At 35.4% G+C, this 27,983-nt stretch overlaps 2 protein-coding genes across 7 annotated transcripts in view; both read left to right on the forward strand.

Moving 5' to 3' along the window:
* LOC145693150 (uncharacterized) overlaps window positions 1–27,039 on the forward strand; it is an 80,660-nt gene extending 53,621 nt beyond the window's left edge. For all 6 annotated transcript variants that reach the window (XM_081768893.1, XM_081768892.1, XM_081768890.1 and 3 more), the window contains one exon: window positions 18,531–27,039. In XM_081768893.1, coding sequence (XP_081625019.1) covers window positions 18,531–26,613 — 8,083 coding nt within the window. In that variant the 3' untranslated portion in view covers window positions 26,614–27,039. The remainder of the gene's footprint in view (window positions 1–18,530) is intronic.
* LOC145693152 (uncharacterized) overlaps window positions 18,533–27,983 on the forward strand; it is a 45,361-nt gene continuing 35,910 nt past the window's right edge. The window contains exon 1 of the mRNA XM_081768894.1: window positions 18,533–18,649. The gene's annotated coding sequence lies outside the window, so the exon portion shown is untranslated. The remainder of the gene's footprint in view (window positions 18,650–27,983) is intronic.

The following is a 27,983-nucleotide window of genomic DNA, read 5'->3' on the forward strand; positions in this document are numbered from 1 at the left end:
CTCTCTGCATTTTATTCCACTATCCAAAAAAGATCCGAAAACGAGAACAATGTGGGGTGATGGTTGAAAAATTTGAGAATATAGATCGAGTGAAGGATTTAGGAAAGATCATAAGGGTAGATGGAGGTTGTGATATCAGATTTTAAGTTGAGAAAACTAACAATTTTCGTGATGTATTATACAGCATGTTTTAATACTAATGTTGGTTTCTTTACACTAGAATATGACTTAATAAAGAATAATATTGAGGTAACATAATGGTTCCTTCAAACATAATGGCAATTTACAAGTTAAATGTGCAGTAGTTTCTGGCGCAATACATCGACGTTAATGTCTGAGAGACGTCTATTTTAAGCTATTAGCTACCAAAACGTAGCACATAAACCTTGATCTGTATTGCCAAATTCTAAATCGTTTGGAGCAGACTATGAATAATAAAGGTTTCTTCAACCATGTTATGATGCGAAGTAGTTCTAGCTTTGTAGGGTGCATTACGTATTATCCTGGAATATGACGTCATTTCCCAAAAACCATATAATCACGTAAAGTGGCGAGCTGGCGACAATCACGAACAGTGACGAGACCGGTAAGCGTCAGCACAAGACGCACTGAAAAATCAGAATATTGCTGCTCACAGCATCACAGAGCCGCCACCATGTTCCATGGTTGGGCGGAGACACAGTGGGAAATACGCTTCTTTGGACGTCTGCCATACATACAAGTGGTTTGAAATAAGGTGAATGATGACTCTTCCGACATATCGCACGTTTCCAGTCATCAGTAGTTCATGTATACTCACAGTTCCATTGGCATCGTGCTGAAGCGTTATGGTACCGTATCAACGGTTTCGCCTGTGCAACCCGATCCTATATATCAATGTCATGTTGTAGCCAATGGAACTGTGAGTATACATAACTAATAAGCTATGGGAGTTAGTAAATTCTTCTGCGTGTTATTGCGCACAATATTTGCACTGTTCTCCTCCATGTGCGCTGCCTTCTTCTGTCTGTCCATGTTGAATTTATGCAAGTGAATTAACCCTATTTGTTTTTTTCGAAGCAAAACGTCCATGTGCATCAAATTCTACGTTTCTTGTCCAATAGATCAAAATTAAAACGTTATTATAGTAAAACTTCTTCACGAAATTGGGATGAAATTTCTGAAATGCGATATCAGGGGAAAAAAAGAGTATTCCAATTTTAGTTACAACAATGCAAATCCCTTGTCACTCTATCCTTTGATAAATTCTCATTTGATGAATGCTGTCTTATCTCACTTATGAATACATTTTTTTTTTTTAATTAAAATTTCAATTTGTTTTCATTTAGTTAGAAGTTTTGCTGAATTTAATTCCTTCAACTTCAAGAATTTCAGTTTCGTTACCCTTTCAATCTATCTTTTGAGAAACCACCTCCTTCTTCTTAGGACAACCATTTCTTTATTTTGTGTAAAAAGTTTGTATGCTGAATTTTATATCTTATGTTCAGCAGCTCCTGGATATTCTTTAAAAGATACAACTCTTTCACTTCTAAAATTCCCTCTTATCCCTGCCTATCTTGTAAAAGAATTCAAAGTTGAGGTTTTTACGTACGAAGTTTCGGTATTGATGAATTAGTCACTTTAGCGAGTTTATTCGTATGACACGTTTTTCGCTTAATACGAGTGAAGCTATATTCTTGAAAGAAAATCAAGAAAAAAGGTAAAGCTTGCAATGATACATATAACCAATGTAACTAGTGAATCCATTTTTTGTGGAAAGTCTCTGCTGTGTCGTGGTAGGGATATATAGCCTCGCCGCTAATTTTCCCTTTAAATCGGAAGCGGTCAACGAATCAATCGCTGCTATGTTTACCTAGAGTGAAGGAAGCAATTGGGGCCTTGATAGTGGAGACATGAGTAGTTTTCTGCATTACCGGTCATGGCTGCCAGAACAGAGGAATAGTAGGTGTATGTGTCAGTTTATATCTCGTTTTGTTTTTAAGTGATATTGAATAAGATTGAACAGTGATTGTGAGAGACGAACCTTGTCATTTGAACGGAAAATGGGAACACCTAAAATAATCACCATACAAAGCAAAGTATTTCTTTCCGATACTAGAGGAAACTAAATTCTGTAGAGAAAAAAAGAAAACTAGGGCTCAGATTATCATTACCTCAAACAAAGGGAAGAACAACATATACTGTTACAAAAATTGGTATATTGCGAATATGCAGGATTGAGCAAAAGGATTGTAACCAAGCAAGCAGTGGTCGCAAGAAGACCATATTATTTGATTATTATGAGCTCTGTCCCTTACGTTCCATATATTTTAGTTATAGCTGTGCCTTGTATATGTAGAAACTTACTGTAGATGTATTATTATTAAATAATAATAATAATAATATAATAATTAAAGAAGCAGCAGTTTATTTTCCCGGATATTAATCCACTACTTGTAAATTTGAACTTATCAAGCAGTTCTAGTATTATAAGAAATAGGTACGTATAATTTTTAAAACATTTACTGAAAGATATTGTAAATTAAAATTTGAGTTAGTAATAGTTTCAGATTATTATATCTCATTAACCATAATTAGTACTGTCATCTTTCTAGTCTCATAATGAAAGGCTTGATGAAGATATATTTTACCATTAGTTTTACGTAATAGGTGGTTTGTTTTTGTCATCAAAGAAATTTTCTTTAAAATTTTAAAAATTAGTGTTACTTTTCTCAAAAACTACGCATGAGAATTTACACTCAAGAATATTATTTTCAGCTCAGTGAGATATAGCGATTGATATAGGTCTAATCTATGTACTTTCTTAAGTAATACAATTCTAGAATTCATATTGGAAGCAACTGAGGCTAACTCTTAATTGTGTCTTACAAGGCTGTGCTGTAAAATGGTCTTACCTTTTTCTCTATACTTTTTTATTTACATTGTTAATCCAAGTAAACATTGCTATGAACAAACGTAAAGTTTTCTTTTTCCACAGTTCACTCTTAAGATATAATAAATATTGTTATAATATTTAGTGCAGAGTGTAGCAAATCGTAAAGGTTTACTACTAACCTTGGCCAATTCCTGATACTGAGTTATGCAAATTAAACAAAACTGACCTTGATTAGTGGCTGTATGTAACACTTAATTTAACGATGTAATTAGCGGGCACCTTGAGGTTCATGGTCTCAGGTGGTTATGGGGTAAACACAGTTGCCATTAGCTTTATATAAAATTAAATAAAGAAATAATTACCATGGAAAATTAGCTACAGTGTCTGATATAGTCGTAGGCAGTTTTGGAGTTCATCGTCCCTTTCAGAGAAGACATGGGCATTGAACATTAAATCCAAACTACTTCAGCTCCTACCGGTAAATTATATATGGTCGTGCAAAGCACATTTCACATATTTCTCTTTTCTTTCTTGAGTCATCAATTAAACTCTTAGTACAGTTTGACTTAGTTTTGAGCATAGATTCGTAGAAGGCCTTTCATATTCGACAGTTTACACATCTTGTATGTTCTAGAAGTTGCTTAAATTCAAGTATTGTACTCGAATTTTTGTTAATCAGGATCTCGTCATGTTTTTATTGTATCGACTCTCCTGTGTGCTGAGTCAGGGATGGTCCCATGCCTGATTACTTGTCTTAGTCTTGAGATAAATCTAAGGAAATTCAAGTTCTCTTGACTAACCCTATGGCAAAGAAATCTTTTATATACTCCCAACATTTGGGGATCTTTAGGAAGTGACTTTCAACATCAAATGTCCATGAATTACCGACAAAACTGGGCCAGCCGAAATGCTTAGTTCATGAGCAGTCTTATATACTTTTACGTGACGATCTCTGATCAGATCTTCGTCTTAACTCAAATTCTTCAGGATTTTTCGTCAGATTCTATGTGGAAAATATTGCGAACGATGCTTCAAAACCTTCACTTTAAGTATGTTGTTGTGAGTGTTAAAAGGAAGAGTGAATTATTCAAAATCTTCACATCTAACTTTGAAAACTGAGTTTTATGTTTAAAACATCGTCTTGGTAAAATTTTATCACAGAAAATTGTCTGAAAAATGAATTTAAAAGTAGGGATAGAAGCCAGGATTACTGTGCGGTTTTCTCATCACTGCCTCCTTTTGAAATGCAGATACAGATCTTCGTAAAGCTATTCATTGGGGAAAATGTTTGAACAGCTACTTAATGTTCCATCCCTTTGACAGAAGTAATATAGGACAGCGTGTGAACGAACATGTATTTCTGGTTCTAGTCGGAAGAATAGTTTCCTGTAGAGAGATGTAAAGTTTTTCTTATTGGCCGTGACCGACGCTTGTGACGGTATTTGAGTCATAAATAGTTTTATTCATATAATAAAAACAAAGCGATTTTCTACCACTCATTTTTTTTTTTTTTTTTTTTTTTTTTTTTTTTTTTTAATAAGTTTGTCCAATGAAAAGATCCTGTGTGCTATGTTGTGAAATCGAAGAGGATTTGTATCAATTTAAACCCCGTATAAGGTGATAATTAGAAGCTATTTATATTGTGATCTAGATAAGCAGTTTTGTTATCTTGATGAAAACAAACCTATCAGGTTATAACTTCTTTCTTCCACATGGGTAATGTACTTCACTCTTGATTAAAAAAAGAAAAAAACTGCATAGAAGTTTTGCTGCAATCCTGATTCTAATCTGACTTGATCTGTAGTGAACTTTAGTTTTTTTCCTAAATCTTTGAGAACGCTATTTTGCCGATGGTGTATCAGTTGGAAGTGCTATATTCCAGCATATGAGAAACGCAACAAGATTATTTTCTTACATGATCCAAGTGATTTATGTTGGCAAACACGAAGACGTTATCGAGAAATAAGCAAAGGTAAGTTTGCTTTACCTAAGCTTGTTTCTTTGAAGCAAGAAAAATGAATACACGTAGATTTGGTGTGCACTTTGTATTTGAATATGTACTATTCCCTGCAAACTAATTTAAATTTTATCCTCATAACTAAATTTGAAAGTTTGCCCTAGTTCTTGTTATAACAATGAAGTGTGGTATTTCCAGCTCACAGCTCCAGCGCATAGATGTACATTCAGTTAGGATCACTAGTAGCAAAGGCACGTGCGTTAACTATGTAGCTATAAAAGGCACCAAATTTTTATTGTCATTTCGTAAACATGTTCTTCTACGTATACATTTCTGTACTCCATTATTTGGACTTAAACAAATCGGGTGTAGCAACCATTTTTCTTTCCTCACGGTCGCAGTATATATCGAGAAATCGTAGAGCTAATTTTTTGCTCACAATTACGCATGCATAAAGCTGATTATCCTTCAGAGTAGATTCTTAGTTTCTGACATCTTTGTACCTAGTTAATATTGGTGTTGCTGTTGTTGACAGGTTCATATTGTTATTTTAAGCGTATTGTGTTGATGAATGTTCCCGCTTGTTTGGATGCAACTCGACCAAAGTGATCAATAAGTTTTATTATAGGCCATAACCTGGATCTTTTTTTTATTTAGGCAATGTAGAGAAACATGTTTAAATTTAAGTCCTTAGGCATCTATGCAGGTAGATTTAAAATTAAATTAGTCTTTTCTGTCTTCAGTTCCATACCCAAATTCGTAAATATTTAGTAGATGTGAGTGGACAGCTTTGTTTAAACAATACAAAGAGGAATAAAGATCTTATATTTTGCTGGCTATTTGCTATATGTATGATGAATCCGTACCACACTGTCTCGAATACTAGCCACTGTTGTCCAACAACGAGATAATCGCAGAGCACAAATGTTGCAGTGTTAACTGACTTTCCACAGTTTCGTGTTGCAATCTATTATTTGATATACTGTATTATTACGTCCTTGGAACTTTTAAACTAATAGTTACAAAACGCTGAGATTTTGTACCATCCGAATATCGAGAGGAGGGACATTGTTTGATCTACTCTACAATACTACCAGACTAACAGTGTTTTCCAACCCAGTATTTTTTTAAAATAGCATTACATCAGATTGTTGTATATTTTAAATCTTTATGTAAAATGAAAATTTACAATTTCACACTTATTAGACAGTGTTACAAACTGAGGACGCTACAGCATCACAAACATCGAAAAAAAAAAAAAAAAAAAAAAAAACACGGAGGATTCTTCAACAGTAAATATGAAATTAACGCCGGCAAGGTAACACACGCCCAAAGTATCTTAATGTCAAATATTACGATCATCATAACGACATATTTCGAGTGAGTAGAAGCAATGTTACAAAGAATTGAAAATGTGGCCTTTTTGAAAGGGCTTCATTTCGAGAAAGTGTTTTGGTTAAGTATCACAACCAATTATGTAGATGGTTTTCAATGCCATTATTTACAGCAATTTGATATTGCTTAAAGGGCGTATTTCTGGAAACTTCTTAAAACACTTTTTGGTTTACTTTGCTTCTATAATGTTACAATACTTCTTAGCAGGGTTGGGTGGTTGTTTAAACCACAGCTTTTTTTGTTTGTTTGTTTTTTTTTTTTTTTTTTTTTTTTCAAAACAACTGGTTTAAACCAAAAAACGAAAAATGTTCGTAAAAGTGTAATTGTTCTTAAAATCTTGATGAACACACATTTGTGGGTTATCACGTTTCACTCCCGTATATTATTCTTATTATATTCAGACCTAAATTCCCCATTCATTACTCAAAGAGATTATACTGCATAAGTAACTTTTTTTTATCAGTTTATGAATGTTTCTTCCGTGATTTTTTTTTTATAGTTTGTTATTATTGTTATGCAATGGCAATTAGAGGAAAATTCTAAATATTGTATCGTTTTAATAATGTTTACTATTGTTAAAATACATCGAAATTCCGTACTTTAGAAGGGGGGTTATACAAACCCCACGAGAGTCATTTAGTGGAATCAGAAGTACCTTTGGTATCTATTTATGTATAAATGGGTCAGAGTCAAAGTGGACTCAAGTAATTCATATCTTTATTCACTTTATATATATATATATATATATATATATATATATATATATATATATATATATTGATATGCAAATTAAGTCCTTGTATTTCTTTAATTTGGACTAATAAAAATCATAGTGAACTAACTTGGACTAAATTAGTTCTTCTATACTAAGCAGTATACTTCGAAATTGTCCATAAGTAATTTTTTATAATGGTTTCACTTGTGCATTGTTTATCTTTTTGTCCTTCTGAAATGACTCGTGACAATTATATCAACAAGTATGTAAAGATCAGTACAACGTATTTTTATCAGGAGTCCTTCGTGAGTGAGTCGCCAGACGTATCGCATTTGTGGCCAATTAATCCCGGTTTCGAGTTCAAATAGAATACAGTTTCTCTAGGATGTAAGCCGAGAAGCGGTTTGGATTCCGCTTTAAGCTTATGTGACCCCTTCCAGCATAACCCGGTTGTTGCATAGTAACACCAAGGCGAAAGAAACTTATTTCTGCCCATATGTGATATAAATACATAAAGCAAATTATTTAAACCAAAAAACCGGGTTTAAACAAAACAAAAAAAAAAAAAAAACGATGTTTGTTTTTTTCATTAAAAACCATAGTGTTTTGCCAACCCTGCTTCTTAGTAGGTGTAATTACAAGTTCTCGGAATTACATAGTTCTAAGCAGTGTTTCAAACTTTACCAGTATTTATCATAGCTCAAGAATGGTTTGAGGTATCAAGTTGCTGTAAACGGCTTTATGATCTTTACATCAATTGAAAGTCTTTTATGCAATTGAATGAGATACTTATCTAAACAGTTTTTCGAAATAGTTTCTTTTTTTAATGCCAATTTTTCAATCTTTTGTATCTTTGTTCCTATTCATTCTAAATCAATCATATCATGATCATTATGTTAGACACTAAAGTACTTTAGATATACATTGCCATGTTCATCTCACTTGCGTTATTACTGCTTTAGAGACCACCAAAATGTACATGTTTGTGACACTGTAGCGTCCTTAGTTTGCCATACTGCATAGCAAATCTAAGATTGTAAGTTTTCATTCAACATGTTATTTGAAACATGCAATAACCTGATACAGTGCCATTTGAAAAAGCATAACTTTGTTATATTGACAACACTATTAGTCTGTTGATATCACAGAGTATGTCAAAGTACGAAAGGAGGGTGTAAAAGAAGCCAGTGCAACGTAGTTACGAGGGCGATTGTCATGCCAAGATAACCAGACCCTACATTTCTCACAGATCCAATACGATAGACTATATTAAGAACTAAGAAAATGCGAATAAATCAGGGAATTTCGAAAGATGTGTACAGATGAAAATTTTTACTCTTAAAATGTGGACTTGTCTCACATAAATGCTGATGTAGGGTAGGGTTAGCGACCAACTTGTCTCACGAGTTTTTCTTTCAACTTGATAGCTATCATATGACTTTGATATCAGTTGTGCCTAAGCTGACTTTAACCTTTATTTTTCATACTGTTTCGTCCCTTCCTTGTTTGAAGATGCTTTAGTGACGACATAGTATCATTGTATCCATTTCGATTATGTTTTTAGTTAATTAACGTGAAATGTATTATAGACAAAATATATTAAATCCTCAGGGATTCGTAGAATAATATAAAAAGTCTTTTCATGAATATGCGATAAGCGTGGCTCAAAATATGCACACAACATTAAAAAAAAAAAAAAAAAAAAAAAAAATGAACAGTACATGTGCCATTAGCCTTGCATTGAAAATATTGATTTTATCTATTTTGAAAAAATAATAAGCAGCAAATCCAGAAAAAAATTAGAATCTGATGCTGTAAGCAAAACAGCCCAAGTTGAGACTTTTGGCAAATAGTATATGTCTAGGCATGTGAGTAAAACATAGAAAATTGCATCGTGTACACTTTGTCTACCACGAGCGGGATTTGTAAGTCATCGCTTTAATTACTCTCATTATTTTCAGATTTCTAATATGCTTTTCACTGTACGAATATCATATCACGTAATAACTATATATCACATGCTGTCTGTTAGAACTGAAATCTGATCTCTATTGATTATTTCACTCTAATGAATATAATGAAAGAAACATGCATCTGAATGCTATGCATTCTAGCTTTGAAAATATGTATAACTTCATAAAAGTCAAATCTGATCAAGGCAAACCTTATTATAAATTTGTGTTACAGTCTCAGCAATATATTCCTGCCTTCGTCAGTCACATCAACATTAGGGAAGTATGTCTGTATGACATGAAATAAACTGGGAACGTGTAAGAGGGGAAAAAAGAAAGTGGGAAGAAGCGCAGTGTATAAGAAAGGAAGAGAGATTAATGAATTGGACTAGTGGACTAAGTATACATGATTTGTAAAACAAAGGTATTAGGTCAGATAGGAAAGAAATAAGACAAATGACACAGCATGCAGTGTAGTATGTATAAGGTATCTGTACATAATTAAAACTTGAGATGTAAGAAAGTAAAAGTTTCGATGTAATTAAAAGTGGAGATCTATACCTAATTAAAAATTCAGAACTGCAAAAATGAAAGTAGGAATCTTATTGATTAGAAGTGAAGTTAAAAGTTTAAATTGCTGAAGTTATAACATAGATTATTATTAGTATGTGTTTGCTTTTGTCAATTTTATTTTCACTTAACGTGAATGTAAAGGCTCGTCTATCGCCAACAGATGTCAGCACATATTCCGTATCTTCCCAGTGTTATTTTGTAAGGAGCGACAATATTTACAATAATTGTACTTTTTGATTATTTGGTTTTATTCATTGTACAAAGCACTTAATTTTAATCGGAAATGCTTCCAATAATAAAACACTCTCTACGTTGAAAAATACAAAATATCACAAAAGCGCACGGATTCTCTAAATGTTGACTCAAGTTGTTGTTGAACGAAATTTGCATATTCATTTCTTAGAGTTGATTCAATGAGATATGTGCTGCCATCTGTTGGTGAATATAGTGCTCCTTTAAACTCGCTTTAAGTAATATGCTTCTCGTATTTTTTAAAGCTGAACATGTTTTGAACCGACTATGCAATACGTTTAAAGTAGTTGTGACCCACAATTTATTGTACAAATTTTGAACTACGTGCATGTAGAAGCTTGTCCTATCTAAATGTTCAGCGTTAATGCTTTTGGTGTAAGAGACTTACAATTCGATTTATGCTGAGGGTATATGCGGTTTGTATTCCATATTTAACTCCAAACAAGTCCTAAAGAAAGTATTAGGTTAGGCTGCAGTTAAGATATATATAAAGAGATAGAAATAAAGCACGTTTTAAGTTAATTTTATAAAATGGCTCTCAAAATTAATGTGAAGATTATAACCGGTTTTAACGGCGTTCAGTACCTCATCGTCCTTACTATTTAGTCCAGTGATTTATATGGGAATTATTTTTCTTCCTCTTGTGGAATTAACTAATTGCTTTCTTCGAAATGAATTTGTATTATATGCAAGGCTTACACTGACCTGAAAGTCAGGGAAATTAGAATGGCTGAGGGAAAGGTTTCAAAATATACCGAGAGTCTGGGGAATCTTTTATATTTCACAGAAGAGTCAGGCTTTTAGCTACCCTTAGAAGATATGGAGGGCACTTTAAAGAATGAAAACAGATTCAAACAGAAGAAAATAAGGAAGAGGCTGAAAAGAAAAATACTTTTAGAAATAAAGAAGCTTGACGTGTGCCAAAAGGTGCTAAAACCTAAAGCTTTGAAAGAACTAGAATAAATTCAATAAAAAAATTCAAATACTACAGAAGATTAGGTTTATTGGTTGTAGATAATCAAAGACATGAGCCAAAGTATGTTTACTTGTTTATGAATTATTCAGAATACCAAGATATTAAAGATGTCATTAGTTTATAATTATTGTTAGTACTAGTGTGTTACTGTATTCCAAATACTTGAAGTTTGATTTGTGGTAAGCACAAGGAGTGGTCAGATCAATCCCGAGATTTTTGGTTGAAAAAAACATTACGAATTTTTACTCATTAACTCTCTGCTACAGTTGCATATTTATCCCTACATTTGACTAGTGCTTGGAAGGCGTCGCAGAGTGGTCGGAATGACGAGAAAATGCGACGAAACTATTTGCGGGCGTATTCAAAGCACGTTTCTGTCGATATGGTAATTTTTGAAGACACATTAAGCTATTTTCGATTCTTCTGCTGTAATGTAAATAATAATTTACCGTTTAAGGTCAGTGATGCGGGTTGCCTATGTAGGTGGCGAGAAAAAGTCGACATTTTCAAAATCAGGTTTACAAATACCATCTTGGGTCATTATAAAAAATAATTTAGAACTTGTGATAATGTTATTCTTATTAAAATTACAGAGTAAAGATCTCACTATAAACAAAATAAACATGTTTTTGGAAAGTAACGAAAAATTACATATAAACATGTAATTTAACCAAAAATCAATCCGTGTAAGAAATGTTTACAGAAACAAAACTATCTCGCAACATGCATATTTGAAAGCAAAACAGTGGAGTTTGTCCAATCAAATACAATAAAAGTCACAAAATTCGTTTGTGAAATTAATCACTTTCAAAAGCCTTTGGTGTCCGTACATTGGCGATGGATATTTAAAAGTTGTAACATTTCGTTCGGCATATTATGATTTGGGACATACTGGGTCTGAACGATGACAAAAAATGTGTAGCAAGTCTAGGTTTACATCTTTCCTAGAGTTTTTCTGGCACCATTTCTCATTATACCTGCGGAAGTCTGTTTCGAGACTTCTGAGCTTCCTCACTTAGCATCTCTATTGGAAGAGGAGCTATGGGTATAGTAAATCCTCCAGCGATTTACAATGTGCGCGAAGACTTGTCTAGGTGGCAAGATGATACGACACAACGGGACTAGCAGTCAGTCTCAGTGAGCATTGAGCGCGCATCCAGACCCACTCGCTTCGTTTGCCAAGTAGAGGTAGTAGCAGCTAATGCTAATAAAAATCATTAATTGAGAAACCACAGAAAATATTAAAATGAAAATGAAACGTTGGACTTGCTAGGAAAATTTTAAAAGTCTACAAATATATATAGCAAAGCATTGATTTTGAATATAGTGTTGTAAAAATGGCCCCATGTGCATACCAAATGCATTAGAGGCCTGCTATTGGCCTTAAGTTTTACTATTATTCTGATCAACAATAGCAATATTTAGCATTTCATAACTATCAACATACTTAAGAGTAACAGATCTGTCATACTACCACACACGAAAAGCATTTTTACAAGAACAGGCAATTATCCATTTTCGACATGTGTTTTCTCATGAACGAATGATGCCAGGATGAAAAACAGATCTGTTCTATGTAGAGTGGACATTCCCGTACTAAAAGACTACAGACGTTCGTTCCAGAGTTCATTTTTGGAGTTTTGTCCAGCTTCTTTGCTATTTCGACCACTGTGCGTCGAGATTCCAAGGTACCCTCGCCATTTTTACGAAAGATTTGTCCGTATCTTTGAATTGAACCATGCTCTCATTCACTAAAAACCTCATCACCATGCACTGTTCTATGTACACATTCACACTGTTGTCTGTCACGCCATCTTGAATAACGGTCTCTGGACTGGCGCGTGAAGTGAGTGTGTCCTGCCAATAACGACACAGTTGATATTTCCTACTGCATGCATCCTGGGATTAGATTTTTAAACCTGTAATAAAGAGAAAAGAACTCAGATTTACAGTAAGAAAGTAAGCTTATACTATATTCCAAAAGCAAAGAGGAGAGCGTTGGACGGCTGTGAGAATAGTAGAGGCCGATTGATTTTTAGACTTCCAAACTATGCTATGCATAAATGCCGGAAGTCTACTGAACGGTTATGTCCGTCCATTTGTCGACATATCAGAGAAAAGACGGTTTTATTTTTTTTCATTCGATTCTACCTGTAATAAAGTAAGTTCCATCTTAAAAGTAAGTTCCATCTCCTCCGTTAACCCTCTATTCAAACCAGAAATTGTAGAAATCATTTCCTGTTTCAGCATGTATCTCCATAGAATAAAAACGAACAAGCTGTTTTTGTGCTGTCGATTCAGCGTCTCAAGAGAACAGATCACTCACAACAGTCTACCAAACGTAGAAGTGATTGAAATTTACGAGTACTTCCGGTTTCAATACCGATTTTCGTAGAGCAAAAACTGTAAATATCGAGAAGCTGTTTTTGCTGTCGATTTAGTCTCAAGAATAGGTTCCATCTCCGCTAACTCTCCATTCAAACCAAAGTGGTACAAATCAACCATTTCCGGTTTCAGTGTTTATAGTTATTGAACAAAAACGGGTTCAGATAGCGAAAGTAGTTTTGCAATCGATTCAGCATCTCCAGACAACATAATCACTCACAACATTGTGCGAAAACCGGAAGTAATTGATATTTACTGTTATAGCCGGTTTCAATATTTATTAAGATAGATCGATTTTTGAAAATAAAGATTTAGCGTCCGAAGATGAGTTTTGACTGAGATTTTTATTTATTTGTTTAAACCGTAAGTGGTAAAAATCTACGATTCCCTGCTACGACGCATAATAAATAAAAAAAATGAAAATAAGTAGTTACAAGCAGTTTAAATATATGTATTCAATACCACAGGAATATGTTTTCCCTCTGATAGACATCAATTAGCATTTATAGGTTTAGTATGTACCTCCATAGATTAAAAACAGTAGGCGATAACAATAATAGCTTTCTGAAATTTTAGTACTGAATTCGCATAGATTGAAAGTCTGCCATAGATCCACACTCATTTGTTTGTTTTTCTAAACTTAATCATAAATCATATTGTTTGCGGGTCAGAGAAAATTTACTTCATGAAATTTCAGGAAAATCAAAATCGAATTTCAGTGTGAACCCGAACTTGTACTTATAAATTTGTATTACTTAAATTTCATCAAACACCATGCTCGTGGGTTTTCTCTGGATTCTCCCGTTTCCTCCCACTTTCTTCATTCCACCATTTCATTCATTTCTCGTAATCACCGTCTCCTTTAGCCTAACCGGCATAACCGTGGGACGTAAAACTCAAAGATTTCATTTCATTTTAAATTTCATCATTATATATTAAAATAAAATAATAACGATATTTAATTTACATGATATGGAACATTTCAATTGATTTCAAGAAGAAATCAAATCGTTAAAATTCCGTTATTTTCAAAGAAAACAGGAAAGTAGTTCTTCATGTAAATAAATCGGCTAAAAAACTAAGATGCAGCACAGGTATTCAACACCGTTAGAGCCTCCGCAGACTACGCGACTTCGTGTGTCTAAGACGCGCGACAATTTTTTTTTTTTTTTTTTTCTGCCGCATGCTTGTCGCGGGGTATTGAATTCCCATTTGTTACAATGGATGTGTCGCGGGACCTTCCCACACTACGCGACAAGCGTAACACTGTCGCAGGCTTGTCTCGGGAACCTTCACATACTACGCTACTTCGTGTATCGAAGTCGCGCGACAGCGCGAATTTATCTTTTCAGCAACCAAATATTCATTCTGAAAGATGAGCTCAATAGAAGCTTTTGATAGACATGCTTTCATTGCAGAAATTCAATCACAACCTAGTATACGGAACTCCAGCAGTGATTTCTATAACAACAGAATTGAAAAGGCGAAAGCATGGGGAAAAGTGTGATGTACATTCCATAGTAGATTCATGGATATGCCATCGAAAGAGAAGAATCGTATCGGTAGCACACTGGATGTTGCCATTTTGTTCTTTCTTGGTACCGAAGTTTCCAAAATTCGGTATCAAGCCAATGTTTGGTGGGAATTGCGACATAAAACTACAGTGTTTATCGCTTCACTTTACTATTTCAAATTGACTGTAAAAAATAGCACAAATAACTAGATACTCCCAAATATATTTTACACATTCACAAACTGCGATCCCCCAGGCCAAAATGTAATTTTATAATATTTCGTTATTTTTTATATGTTCTGTGTATTTAATATGTATACTGTACGGAAACATGAAAAATAATGTTTTGTAAGCACTTACGCTGCCTCGTGGCACTCCATAATGAAATTTATAAGGAGAGGCCGCGAGGCATGAATGTAATATCTCATGTAGTCAGTAGCGGATTTAGCAATATACTGACTAGGCTCCGGATTTAGTCCTCGGTTCAAGGGGGACCACCAACTCCAGGCTACTGCATTGTTCCTTTGTTCTGGCTTAAAAAAAAAAAAAAAAAAATGTCACATTCCCGCGACACGTGAAGTAAGATCTAGCGTCTGTCGCGTAGCGGGTGTGTCGAATATCAGCGACTCGACAACACAGTCTTTCGCGCGTCTTCGACACACGAAGTTGCGTAGCCTGCGAAGGGCCTTAATGCGATTGTATCTTCTAAGGATGTGCTTAATACTGTTCCTTTAGGCCCTATTAGTAACCCGTTGGTGACTTATAGCAGTAACAAATTCTGGAGAGATGTAATGGGCTCAAGCATACCAAAATTAACATTTAAAAAAAAAAGTTTTTGCTCAGTTTTCATTACAACTACTCTTAAATCAGTACTATTTTTCTTTCAACAATATTATCGTATGTTAATTATTTGGATCGAAATCCGGACGCTGATTTTTTTGACGGGGGGTGCGCCAATAACTACCAGCACATGTGAATTAAATTTGAATTTTTTTTAATGCCTTTAGGCGTCTCTGGCGTGAATGAGGAATTGCTCTAGAAATCCTAAGTGTCTGCTCTCGGTAAATTCTTTTCTTTCAACCTTCAGCAAATTGACAAACTATTGCTTTTGTAGAACTCCGTTTACTTTTAAGGCCCAAACGAAAACATGATAGCAGAAAGTGTTGCTATTTTCACTGCTAACTTCTCACTATAGATAGTGTGTACTTACAAAGAAGGAGGGGTGTACGTGCACCGATGCCTCCTCTCCCTAAGTCCGGCCTTGTTGACATACTAGGGCCATTGCAAAAGTAATGGCAAGTATTTTTCTCGAAAATGGTATCGAATAAAAACATTTTGAAATATGCAAATGGAAGGTTAGTTCATATGTAAACATTACATGTAGGAAGATGAATGAACACACATACTCACATACTACCAGAAAGATATAGCACGAGAAAATTTTTTTGTCGCTTCAAACGTGTTTTACTGTCAGTTGCAACAATACACAATAATACCTTACAAACTACGCTCATTCCATGGCATCAAGAGTCTCTCTAAGAATCTACAAGATGGTAGGTCATCATGACTCAGTAACATTATGTGGCGCTAGATGGTAGTCCTTTTCAGGAGAAAGAAGCGTCAAGAGAGATCACAGTGTGAGTTGAGCGGTCATTCAGGATGGATGTTACCCAACTGGAGCAACGCTCTTACGTGAAGATTGCAGTTCTTCGTGGAAGGAATATGCGCGACAATGCTACGAGGAGCTTGTGGAAGCGTTAGAAAATGCTGCTCGACCGTTCAGAACTGTTGCTCGGTGATTAGATGCACTCGGGCGTGACAGAGCTGCAACGGCCAACATGTACCGATCCGGGCGGCCAGCTAGTATGCGTACGAACTGTGCTCGTACCCTGATCACCCAATGCATGGAGAACGACAGAAGATGGATGCTGCAGGAATTACATCGCCATACTGGTATTGAGAAGATAACAATCTACAGAATTTTACGCGACGAGCTACACATGCTGCAAAGTGGGTGCTGAAAAGTGGACACATTACGAAACTTGTGGTGTGCATCTAGTGCGTTACGAGGAGGGAGACTATGCTTGCGAGAATCGGCGCCGTAGATGAATTTTGGGCTACGGCCTATGAACCAGAACTGAAACACCAGTCCGCAGAATAACGTCGTCCAGATTCACCACGCAGGCAGAAATTTCATCGCAGTTCCTCTTCTGTCAAGTTACTGGTCATTATAGTCTATGACATCAGAGGAGAGATTATGTGCCATTTTGTCTCACATGGACAAACTGTTAATGCACTGTACTACTGTCGCACTTGCCTGCAGCGGTACCTACGACGGGCTGTTCGGGAGAGACGTCGTGAACGTCTACACGATGCATTAATTCTTCATGACAACGCGATAGCCCATGTGGCAGCTTGTGTGCGGAATTGGCTCGCGCGATGGCGATGAGAAGTACTTGAAGCATCTACCATATTCGCCACTTATCACTTTGCGATTATGACTTCATACCGAAACTGGAAGAGCTATGCATGCTTTCGAACGCGTGAAGACATTGCTACAGCAGTGACACGTGAGATCCGAAGATTCGCTCATGGTGAGACCACAGGTTCTTTGGCAGTGTGTGATGGATTCTTTGGGAGACTACTTCGAGGGACTCTTAAGATGTCACAGATACGTGTTCCTGCCCTGTATTATTGTGTACTGTTGCAATTGACGTTTGGAACTTTTTTTTTTTTTTTTGGTCTTTTTTCTCGTGCTACATCTTTATGGTGGTGTGTGTGTTCATCCATCTCTCTACATGTAATATTTACATATGAACTAACCTTCCATTTGCATATTCCAGAAATTTTTTATTCATTACCATTTTCGAGAAAAAATAGTTGCCATGACTTGCAATCACCTATACGTAGCTCAGAAAATAATCATATCTAGTATGGGGGCTAATATCTATACTTATAACTACCTTAATCATTAAGTTCAGATTAGTACAGATAAGTGACCTAGTTGGAATTGATTTAATTTTATTAAATAAAACTCGAGACCTTAGATTTTATTAATTATTCAAAAACTGGTGCTGTGGCCCTTTGGCTATCATTTTGACAAATGTCTAAACACACCTAAAATGAATTAGAGATTTTTGATGGAAGAAAAGATTGGCAATTTTGAGTCAAACATAAGCAGTGTGTTATTTGGTTACGAGCTAGCTCTGTACTCACTAAAATTCCTTCGGCTAAGATGATGGAGTAGATCTTGCCTCTTCTATGGACACACGTACACTCTCTCGAATTCTCTCAAATAATTTACCTACCGTCTCTTCCTAGTATTTGTAGGCGTCATTTTTACTCTTCCGCTTTCCTTAACAGTGCAAGAATTTAATAATGATTGCTCGGAGTAGAAAGTATTTACGATTTAAATCAACACATTGCTACATAACAGGTTTTGTTTCTTATAGAAGGAATGTTCTGTTTGCACATAATTTTAAGTTGCTACATGACTTCCTTAATTAATCTAGAGATATGTAAATGACCTACCAGCACCAGTCTGGAAGTTGAATTTTATTTCCATTTAAAGTATGGATAATTTTCAAAGTAGTGAGATAATAGTTAATTAAATATCTTTTCCCTTTCACCAATTGATTTCTGTCATATTACAATATTGAAGAAAATTACGTGGCATTAAATCCATTATTCGATATAAAGAAAGCAAAACCTTATATTTTGTTATGTATTCCAAGATATATGTGTCTCGGAAATTAATAATAGTATGATAGGTAATCTCATATCCATGAATATTTTAGATTTATTGGCTCTTGAATGTTTTCGTGAATGATTGTCACTTGAAATAGAAGAATAGACGTATATATATTCATGTATGTATTTATTTTCAATTAGTAGTTACAGCGTGCTATATCTTGCTTTATTGCACTTGCAATTTCAGATTGCCAATCCGTGAAGGCAATTCGTCCTCCGTGGATCAATCATGTACTTTGGTGACTGAACGAAGCTGTAGAGAGATGCAGACACATGATAATACAACTAGTTCAGGTGTTAATGAAGGTAATGTCAAAACTTCAGTTACGGAGTTCAAGTGTCCCATCTGTGAAAGAATTTGTGCCAGTAAGAGTTCTCTGCAAAAGCATGTGAAAACTCATAATGCTAAGGGACTAAAATGTCTTGAATGTGAGACAACTTTCCGATCCATATTTCAATTGTCTAGTCATGTGATTTTGCATACGGGCATTAAACCCTTCATTTGTAGTGTGTGTTCTAAACTATTTCGTATGGAGAAGTTTTTAAAGAAGCATTTTCGACAGAACCATCCAAATTACCCATGCATGTGGAAGTATCATTTAATTGAACCTCCATGTGCATCTTCGAGACCTTCTATGTGTCCTCTTTGTGGAAGTGCATTTAAAAGTGATGTGATTTTGACTATGCATAAAGAATTCAGCCATGGAAACTTACGGCAAATAATCGGAGCAAAATATCACGCTGAAATGCTGAAAAAACTTCTCGAAAATTCTGGTATGAGTAAGTGTGTGCTGGACGAGTGGCCAGAACTGGACGAACTACCGGACGACGTTGCCAGTATAACCCTGCGTGAGAGACATTCAAAGAAGGCTCAGAGCAGTGAATCTGTGGTAATAGGTAAAGATTCTGTTCCAGAAACAGAAGCGGTGCCATCAAGTGGAGTCCAAGGAAAGAGTGTTGAACTTCTATCATTAGTCGATAATAGTTCTCCGCTCCAATTGTATCAGCCGTATGAACCATCTAAAAATAATGATAGACATTCAGAAAGTATTAGTAACACAAAAGATGGTACCATTAATATAATGGGCAGTGAAAGCATAATTAACAGTGTAGACAATATGAAAACTTTGCAGGGTCCGTGTAAGAAAGACATGCATAATGTTTGTAATAGTTCTCCACTCCAATTCTACCAGCAGTCTGAGTTACCTAAAGACAATGATAAACATTCAGCAGAAAGTATTAGTGACATAAAAGATGATACCATTAATGCAGTGGACAATGAAAGCACAATTAAGAGCATAGACAATAAGAAGACTTTGCAGGACCCGTTTAAGAAAGACATACACATTGTTGATAATAGTTCTCCGCTCCAATTCTATCAGCCATATGAATTATCTAAAGATGATAGACATTCAGAAAGTATTAGTAATATAAAATATGATACGAGTAATATACTGGACAATGAAAGCACAATTAACAGTGTAGACAATAGAAAAACTTTGCAGGATCCGTGTAAGAAAGACATACACGTTGAGGTGATAGTGGCTAAAGGTGAAACTGAAAAGAACGTTCCTGCAGTTACAGGACATGATACAATGTTGCGTAGCACAGAGTCTCAGAATATCCATAATTTAACTGAAGAAATACAGAAGACTGAAAAGATCAAGGAACGAGAACATAATATAAATGTTAATAATAAAAATGTAGCATTCCCGGACAGTATGTCTATTATACCTGTGATCGACCTGGAGGATTCACCTCATGTAGTTCCTAGTTCGCATATCCCAGCATCCAATTTAGAGTTTGTTGGGCAAACCAACACTTTCGAAGGTTATGAGTCTCAGTACAAGAAGATGCCTGATTCGGATAGGGTAAATGAATCAGTAAAATCCCTCGATCAAAACACAACACAATTCAAGCGATCCATTGAAACTGTTAATATAGAAGACAAATGTCCTACTATTAATCCTAAGCCCATTTACTCAATAGATAATTTACCTCCTCTTCGTAGGATTGTGAAAGAACCTCCTCAGTATTTACCAAATAACACATTCCAAAACAGGCAGCAAACACTACATATGTTGACGGACAGATTACCACAAACCTCTTTAAACGCAATATCTGCAGATACTCAAAGAAACCAAAATGTAGTTACAAATTACATGCAAAATAAAAAATTAGAAAAGACACGGGAAAATACAATTAGTACAGGTTTAAATAAAGCACAGGCTTCAGTGAGTAGTCGAGTACCGCCAATTAATCCTCCACCACTGATAATTAAACAGTCTAATTATGTGCCGAGAACCGAACTAATGGCTGCTGGGAAACGTGTCATGAGTCCAGAAGGAAACCTACCGCTTCCTGTAGAGCGTGTAAAACAGACAGGAAGAATTCCGGTGATTCACACTGACACTAACGTGGTCAGTCCTAATTTCTCTAGTAAAAATATCAGGTCTGGGTCTGTACCCTTTCACGAGCCAGTGTTTAATCAGCAAGGATTTGCAAGTAGTCGAGTTCCTGTACAGTTACCAAAGAGCTCAGGAAAACAACATAATTTAAAAGTGAAAAATGTACCTGCGATAAAGCAAAATAAAAATCCAAAGCACTCCATATCTACTTCAAATTATAGTGTAAATTCGTCAGTTGTTGAAAATGTAAACATAAATCTCAGTGATTCTAATGCAGAAATTACGGTCATAGAAGATTCTATTGATAACACAGCTAGGGCAAAAGGATTATCTGAGCAAACAGCCAGAAAGAATAAACCTGGTCAGTCATTTCTTTCACGAATTCAGACCCTTATTAACAATTACGATATATCCCAATCGAAGAACTTAGAAAAGCGTTCCAAGATCGTGTCAGAAACATCAAATCGCCAACCTGTACTAATAGCACAACCGCCTGTGGATCTATCCAGTGTAAAGAGTGTGGTCGCAACACATATAAAAGATCCCCAACTTCGAACTGTAAATAAGTTATTACTAGATAAAAATACTTTGGAAATAATTCCGATCACGAATGCAGTTCCGAATGTTGGAAGTAATTCTAATTCTAGTTCTTTGTTAAAAGTAAAAAATTCTTGCATTGGGCAGAATTTATGTCCGGAAAAGAACATGAGTGGTAGAAACGAAAGTCTTAAGAACTCTGTGAACAGAGGTTTAATTGCTAGTAATACCATTATTAACTCTAGTACTTGTAGTACTTCATTAGAAAATGGGATGTGTAAAATTAATGACAAATTTGAAAGCAGAAATAGATCCGCTAACCAGTTACAAAACAAGGAGAGCCACGATAATGGAGGTTTAATAGGATGTACAACATGCTACCCTATTTCTACGGGAGCAGAAAGAAATCATGATACGTTACAGAAGAAATCGTCAAGCTTAAATTCGACATTAAGAATGATACTTACACAGGAGCCAAGTCGAAACATAGGATTCTTACCGAATCTTTCACAGGAATTAAACGAGAAAAATCAGCTTAAAGTAGGAAATGAGTCAAATATTCATTCGAAACAAACTGTTAGACAACCTGCTGATCAAGTAGTTCAGACTGTTGGTGATGCATGTAAGAGAAGCACAAATAGTAATGAAATAAATGCTGCTTGTAGTGGGTTTGTTCTAAGTAAAAATTCTGCTACATCTGCAGATCCGATTTCTAAGAAGTTTCAGGTTTTTTATCCAGAGCGAAAATTAAGTAACAAAGAGGTTGTTATTGTTGCAGAACGTGATTCAAGCGGGAGAATCAACAAAATGGTATTGAAACAAATACCAAATACAAGTAATCCAAAGAATGTCCAAGAAACAAATGTGGCGAATTCGCAAGAATTAACGATAGGAAGTGTGTTTAGTTTAACTGATGATACTAATGAGATTGTTACTGAATTGAAGAAAAATAAAAGTTTCGGCAACTTATACTCCGAAGATTCTGAAGTGGAAATAAGTAAGCAAGTAGAAATGCCAGCTCTATCGAAAGTAGTTAATTCAAATGTTGAAGCGCAATCTAATAGAACATCGAGTGAAGAGTCTCAAATTAAACCAAATCCCAAATCTCCTAAATCGATTGAAAAAACGTCCAGCCAGAAGACGACCTCAGAAGTGTATCCTGAAGCTCAGTCTGATAGAAAATCGAGTGAAGACGCTCAGCTTAATCCAACTCCTAAATTAATTGAAAAAGAATCCAGCCTGAAGACTACATCAGGAGTATATCCGGAGCCGTTACGTGATGAGGTATCTTTGGAAAACGCACAAAAATCTGCATCTGTAAAGAACGTTCAAGTAATAACAAATGAATTGGACAAAACTCAAACAGTAGAGGAATCGAAAGAACGATTTTCTATACTTGACAAGAAAAGCTATGAGAAAATGCTTGCTAAATGTAATTTAAAAACGGCTCGTAAAAATATAGATACGAAAATAGTTCATGATATCTGCAACGATTCTGAAACAAGATCAATTGAATTGAAAAGATTTGGCAAGGTATATTCAAATATCTGTCAAAGTAAAAAAAGTGAAGCAATAAACCGTCCAAGTAAGCCGAAGAAATATGGTACCAGCTATGGAAAATACTTAGTGAATAAGCAAGTGATAAAGGGTTCGGATGTGTATGTAGATGATGAGGATGATGCTTTTGTTCTAGTGTGGAGTGACTCTGATAAAGTTGCTACTGTGTATCCGAAAGTATTACCTGATAAAAATGATGCAAAATCAGTAAGTAATGCTGTTAACATTAAAAAGAAGTCACTTGTGGCATCTAATAGTAATGAAAATTCTGCGTCAAGTGTTAAAAGTGTAAACACTGAACAACTCTCTCTCATGAAAAGTGTGACAGTTACATCAAATAAATCTCAAGTAAAAGAATTGAGGACATTCAGAAAGCAAAAATCAAGTGCTGTTGCTGTTTGTCCTTCAAACGAACCTGTTCAAAATGTTGCAAAAGGACATGAAACGGAGAACCAGTTAACTGAAACCAGCAAACCAACAATTGATAGTTCTACCATTGAATCAGAGAATAAGTACCCAACTCAGAATACGCCCAAAACCCAAAACTTAACAGTATCGAAAATTCATAATAAAAGCGAACGATTTGCTAGTACAATTCAAACAGCATGGGAAACTTACAGTAAGAGCGAAAGATCTGTTAGCACAGCTCCTCAAATTCAGCCTCAGCGATCGTCAATGGTTTTAAGGAAAGTCCATAGAGTTGAATCTGTTGACACGTTGCCTCGAATGCAGTTACGAAAAATTAAAAAGCGAAAACCATGTGATTGTGCTATTGGATCGGATGATCATACACATTATCACTTTGACGAGGACGATTTTCTAGATGAAAGCACTGAACATTTTGAAACTCAAGTTCCACATAAGACAAATGAAGATATAGGGAGTGCCGCAAGCCAGCCCATTACGAAGAAATTCAAGTTAAATATTGCTGAATCAACTGAGCCAAATATTGCTGAATCAAGTAAACCACTAAAGAAGGTTGAAGTTGATACAGAAATACCAACACAGGGATTTGAGGAAAAAGTGAGAGAAACAGATGCCCATTCTGATAATGCTGAAGTACCCAAGTTGCTAACAGAAAATTGTAGACAGAGTGCTAGAATTAGACAGCAGTCCCAGAAAAATCTGTTCAGTAATTTTAGTAACGATTTCGTTTACAACATACATGGAAACGAGTATTTCGTGCTGAATTCTTCAGCAAATCAGTCTGATAAAAACAACAGACGAAAGGCACATGTGTGTAAGTTATGCGGGAAGGTGTTTACCCAATTGAAACGCCTCCAATATCATGTGAGGGAACATGTGAAGACGATAGAAGTGCCGTTGAAAAAGGAAAGGGGACAGTGGGCCAAACAACCTTTTAAATGCACTGTATGTGGTGCAGTTCTCTCGTCATTGTGGAATTTACAAAGACATTCCAAGTTGCACAATAGAGGCCGTGATAATACTGAAAATAAAGAGGGCAATACTGAAATACAGAAGTTGAACAAATCACCGTGGGTACGGCGACCTTTTAAGTGTAAAGTATGTAATAAAGTTCTTCCATCATTACCAGCTCTGGCAAGTCACTCAAGATTACAGCATGGCAGGAAAGCCAAACGCTTCAGAAGTCTTCCCAGTGCCAACCAGAATATAGAAGAATCAGTACATTCTAAGAAAATATGCTTGAGAGAAGAAACTACTGCATTGAACAAATCGTCTCCTAGAAAGGAAACTGGAAAAATAGAAGATCGTAAGAAGGTATCCCCTGAATCACACAAAGCGAAAGAAGCCAAGGTTAAAGGATGGTGGGGTCATCAACCCTGCATATGCAAAATTTGTAATCTTGTTCTTCCGTCATTCCCTGCCCTAGGAAGACATGCGAAAGAACATAGTAAAAGAAAATCCGCTGGTGGTCGTGATCAAAAGAACAATGCATCTGTAAAAGGTGCAGAAGGAAAGGAAGCCAGTCCATATAAGAGAAAGGCGTGGGACAAAACATTATGGGTGCAGCAACCGTTTAAATGTAAAAAATGCAATGTCGTCCTTCCATCACTACCAGCTTTAGGAAGGCATTCAAAGAAACATAGGACTGGACAGATAATGAAAGCTAACAGTACTAAAACAAAGCAAATTCCTGGGTACCAGAAGATACCATGGGACAGATCGTTATGGACTAAGCGATCCTTTAAATGTAAAGTATGTGGTCTTGTTGTTCCTTCATTACCAGCACTTGCCACGCATTCAAAGCAACACCGTAAGAACCACTCGAAATCCGGCGCTAGTAACGTGAAAGAGACAAGATTAAACAAAGCAAAAGATAAGAATAAAATTACCCGTGAAAATCATCCTCCGGAAGTGATCAGACCTAAAGGTTGGTGGGTGAAACAGCCTTTCAAATGTAGAACCTGTGGTCTTGTTCTTCCAACGTTGTCGGCTCTGGGTTCACATTGTAAACTTAAGCATACTATGCCCAAGACAAATTCTAAAAAAGAAGAGGTAGAGCAAAGTGCGGACGTTATGCCACAACTATCATCTGGTAGTGAAACTAAAAACTCATGCTATAAGTGTGAAGTATGTGGCCAAAGTTTCGAGTCCTCTGTATCATTGGAAGTACACTTTGAAACCCACAAGGAAGAGAAGTGTATTTTGTGTGAATTCTGTGGTCAGACGTTTAATTCGGATTTAAGTCTTGATGACCACTTAAACGATCTTCATTTCGATCTACTACAGAAACATAAAGAGGATTCAGCAAGTGAAGACTTGGTTCCGGTTTATACTTGTTGCATGTCGAACATGATAATAGTACAGATACAATATCCTAATCCATGTACTGATATATGGGCTAGGAAAAAAATATATTACCTACGGAAAGCAGTACGGAGGGGAACTGGAATCTCTGCCTCCACTAAAAAGAACTTTGTGTGTTCCGTTTGTAGAAAATCGTATTTCACGAAATTATCTCTTAATATTCACGAACGAACTCATACGAAGACGACTATAGTTGTTAATGGTTTGTGTGGTGAACAATTTGATAATGAAAAAAGTATGATTCGTCATTTAAAGTTTCATGCTGATGTGGAAACCAATATGTGCAGAATATGTGGACAGATCTGTTCTACAAACGACGAACTGTTGTCTCATCAATGTTCCAAACACGATGCTGGAACGAGAAGTGAGTTCTCTTTCAACAATTCCTTCTCACTTCACTCCTATAAACTGTATGAAGAATCTCGTTTATTGCTCGAAAATTACCAGGAGTGTTTAAAATTAAATAGCAACAAGACGGAGTTGTATAGTTGTGCATTATGTAACGTTTCGTTTGTAAGTAATGCTGAACTTACAGAACATAGCGCGATTCATGCAAACAAAACTGTGTATACATGCAATCTATGCGAAAAATTATTCAGTGACAGATATTCGTTATTATATCACTCATATAATCACATTTCAGGTGAAACTCAGACTTTTTCATGTGTTATGTGTCATATGCCGTTTGATACACAACATGGTTTGAAAATACATGTGAAAAGTCATATTGACAGTAAGATGTATTCTTGCAATATTTGTAATGATTTATTTTGGAGTACTGAGGCTCTTAAAAATCATCAGAAGCTTGGTTTATGCTATAATAATAATGTCCAGTATGAGTATGCTGAGACAAAAGGTAGTACAGTTGAGTGTGTTTCCGACACAGGAAGGTCAAACGACACTGATTGTGGTGTGTGTAACAAACAGTTTGCTCATAATGATGAATTGTTCAGCCATTTGAAATCACATGTCATGTAGTTGTGACCGCTGGAACCGAATAAAATAACTTGTTATTGTAAGTTTCTGTTGATGAAAACAGTAGTGGTATTCTGTGCAGCCACATTTCAAGAAGCATTTTTTTTTTAACTTGTATTTGTAAATATGTTATATAAGTATGTTGTAACAGTCGATGAAGTATTGTAAATTACTCTTTATACCTGATTATTGTTACTAGTTGTAGTTTCAGTCTGAAGTAATGATAACGGATGCTTAATTTCTATGTTCCTGTGTCTTTTCCCGATTTATGTGTGTAAAATAAGTTTCCGAACAGTCTTGAGACTGTTAAGACTGAAAATTAAGAATTTATTTTTGTATTTTGAAAATTTTCTTACAATTCTGTAATGCTAGCGTGTAGTTCACTGAAGAAAAATAATTGATATCAAAATAAAGTCATTTTACGGTTAAGCAGATTCTTTTTTATTTTATTTACATATAATTGTTAGTAAAAATATATATACTGACCTGTAATTCAGGATTCCTATAGACATAATTGTCAAGCAATGAGAGAGAGAAAGAGATCACCAGAGAGACTTCAGGAAATAGGTTGCAAGCCACGGAAATAGGATAAATTTTCCACAATAGAGGAAAGTCCTAGAAACTCTTTTAAGAAGGTAGCAAGTGATCCGTATACGCAATGCAAATGACTTTCTTGCAAGATTGTAACTATTGAATGTCAGCCCATTCTGCAGAGATATTACACATTAAGGTTAATGGCCTCATACCCATTTGATGATTCAGGAAAGTTGTTGTTATGAGTGAAAACAAACCTATTAAAGATCAAAAAATTCAGTATCACTTACAATGTTGTGATCAAACCAGAAAATCTCATTGCTAGCGAAACATTATATTTGCAGCTACACGTTTAGTGAAATAAATTGGAACAGACCAATGAAAAACAATAACTGAAATTTGTATGTGTACATGTATCAAAATTTCAACAAAGTAGCCTTTTAAAATTCAAAATAGAGGTTCCAATCTGATTCAGTATGTACTCCATGTAGAACAAGAGAGACTAGATGAATTTTGCATCATGGTGATGGACGCATGCATGCATATATATATATATATATATATATATATATATATATATATATATATATAATATAAAACATTTCTTTCTGCAGTTCGGGCACTGCAGGAGTTCAACAAGTGTTTCAAGGTTGTGACCAAGTAAGATTTGACTATATGCTTGTAGCAGGTTACTTGGTGGCAAAAATACAAATTTCTGAAGCCTAATGAAGATTGAGTGTATCATTCTAACATGAAAATGCAACTGTTAAAGGACGTTTTTCAAGTAATAAATCACTACTGCTAGAAAATATGCACGAATGTCATCATGATTGGATAGG

This window comes from Thermobia domestica, chromosome 8 (genome assembly GCF_964235325.1).
Source record: "Thermobia domestica chromosome 8, izTheDome1.hap1.1, whole genome shotgun sequence".
In the NCBI taxonomy this organism is placed as follows: Eukaryota; Metazoa; Arthropoda; class Insecta; order Zygentoma; family Lepismatidae; genus Thermobia; species Thermobia domestica.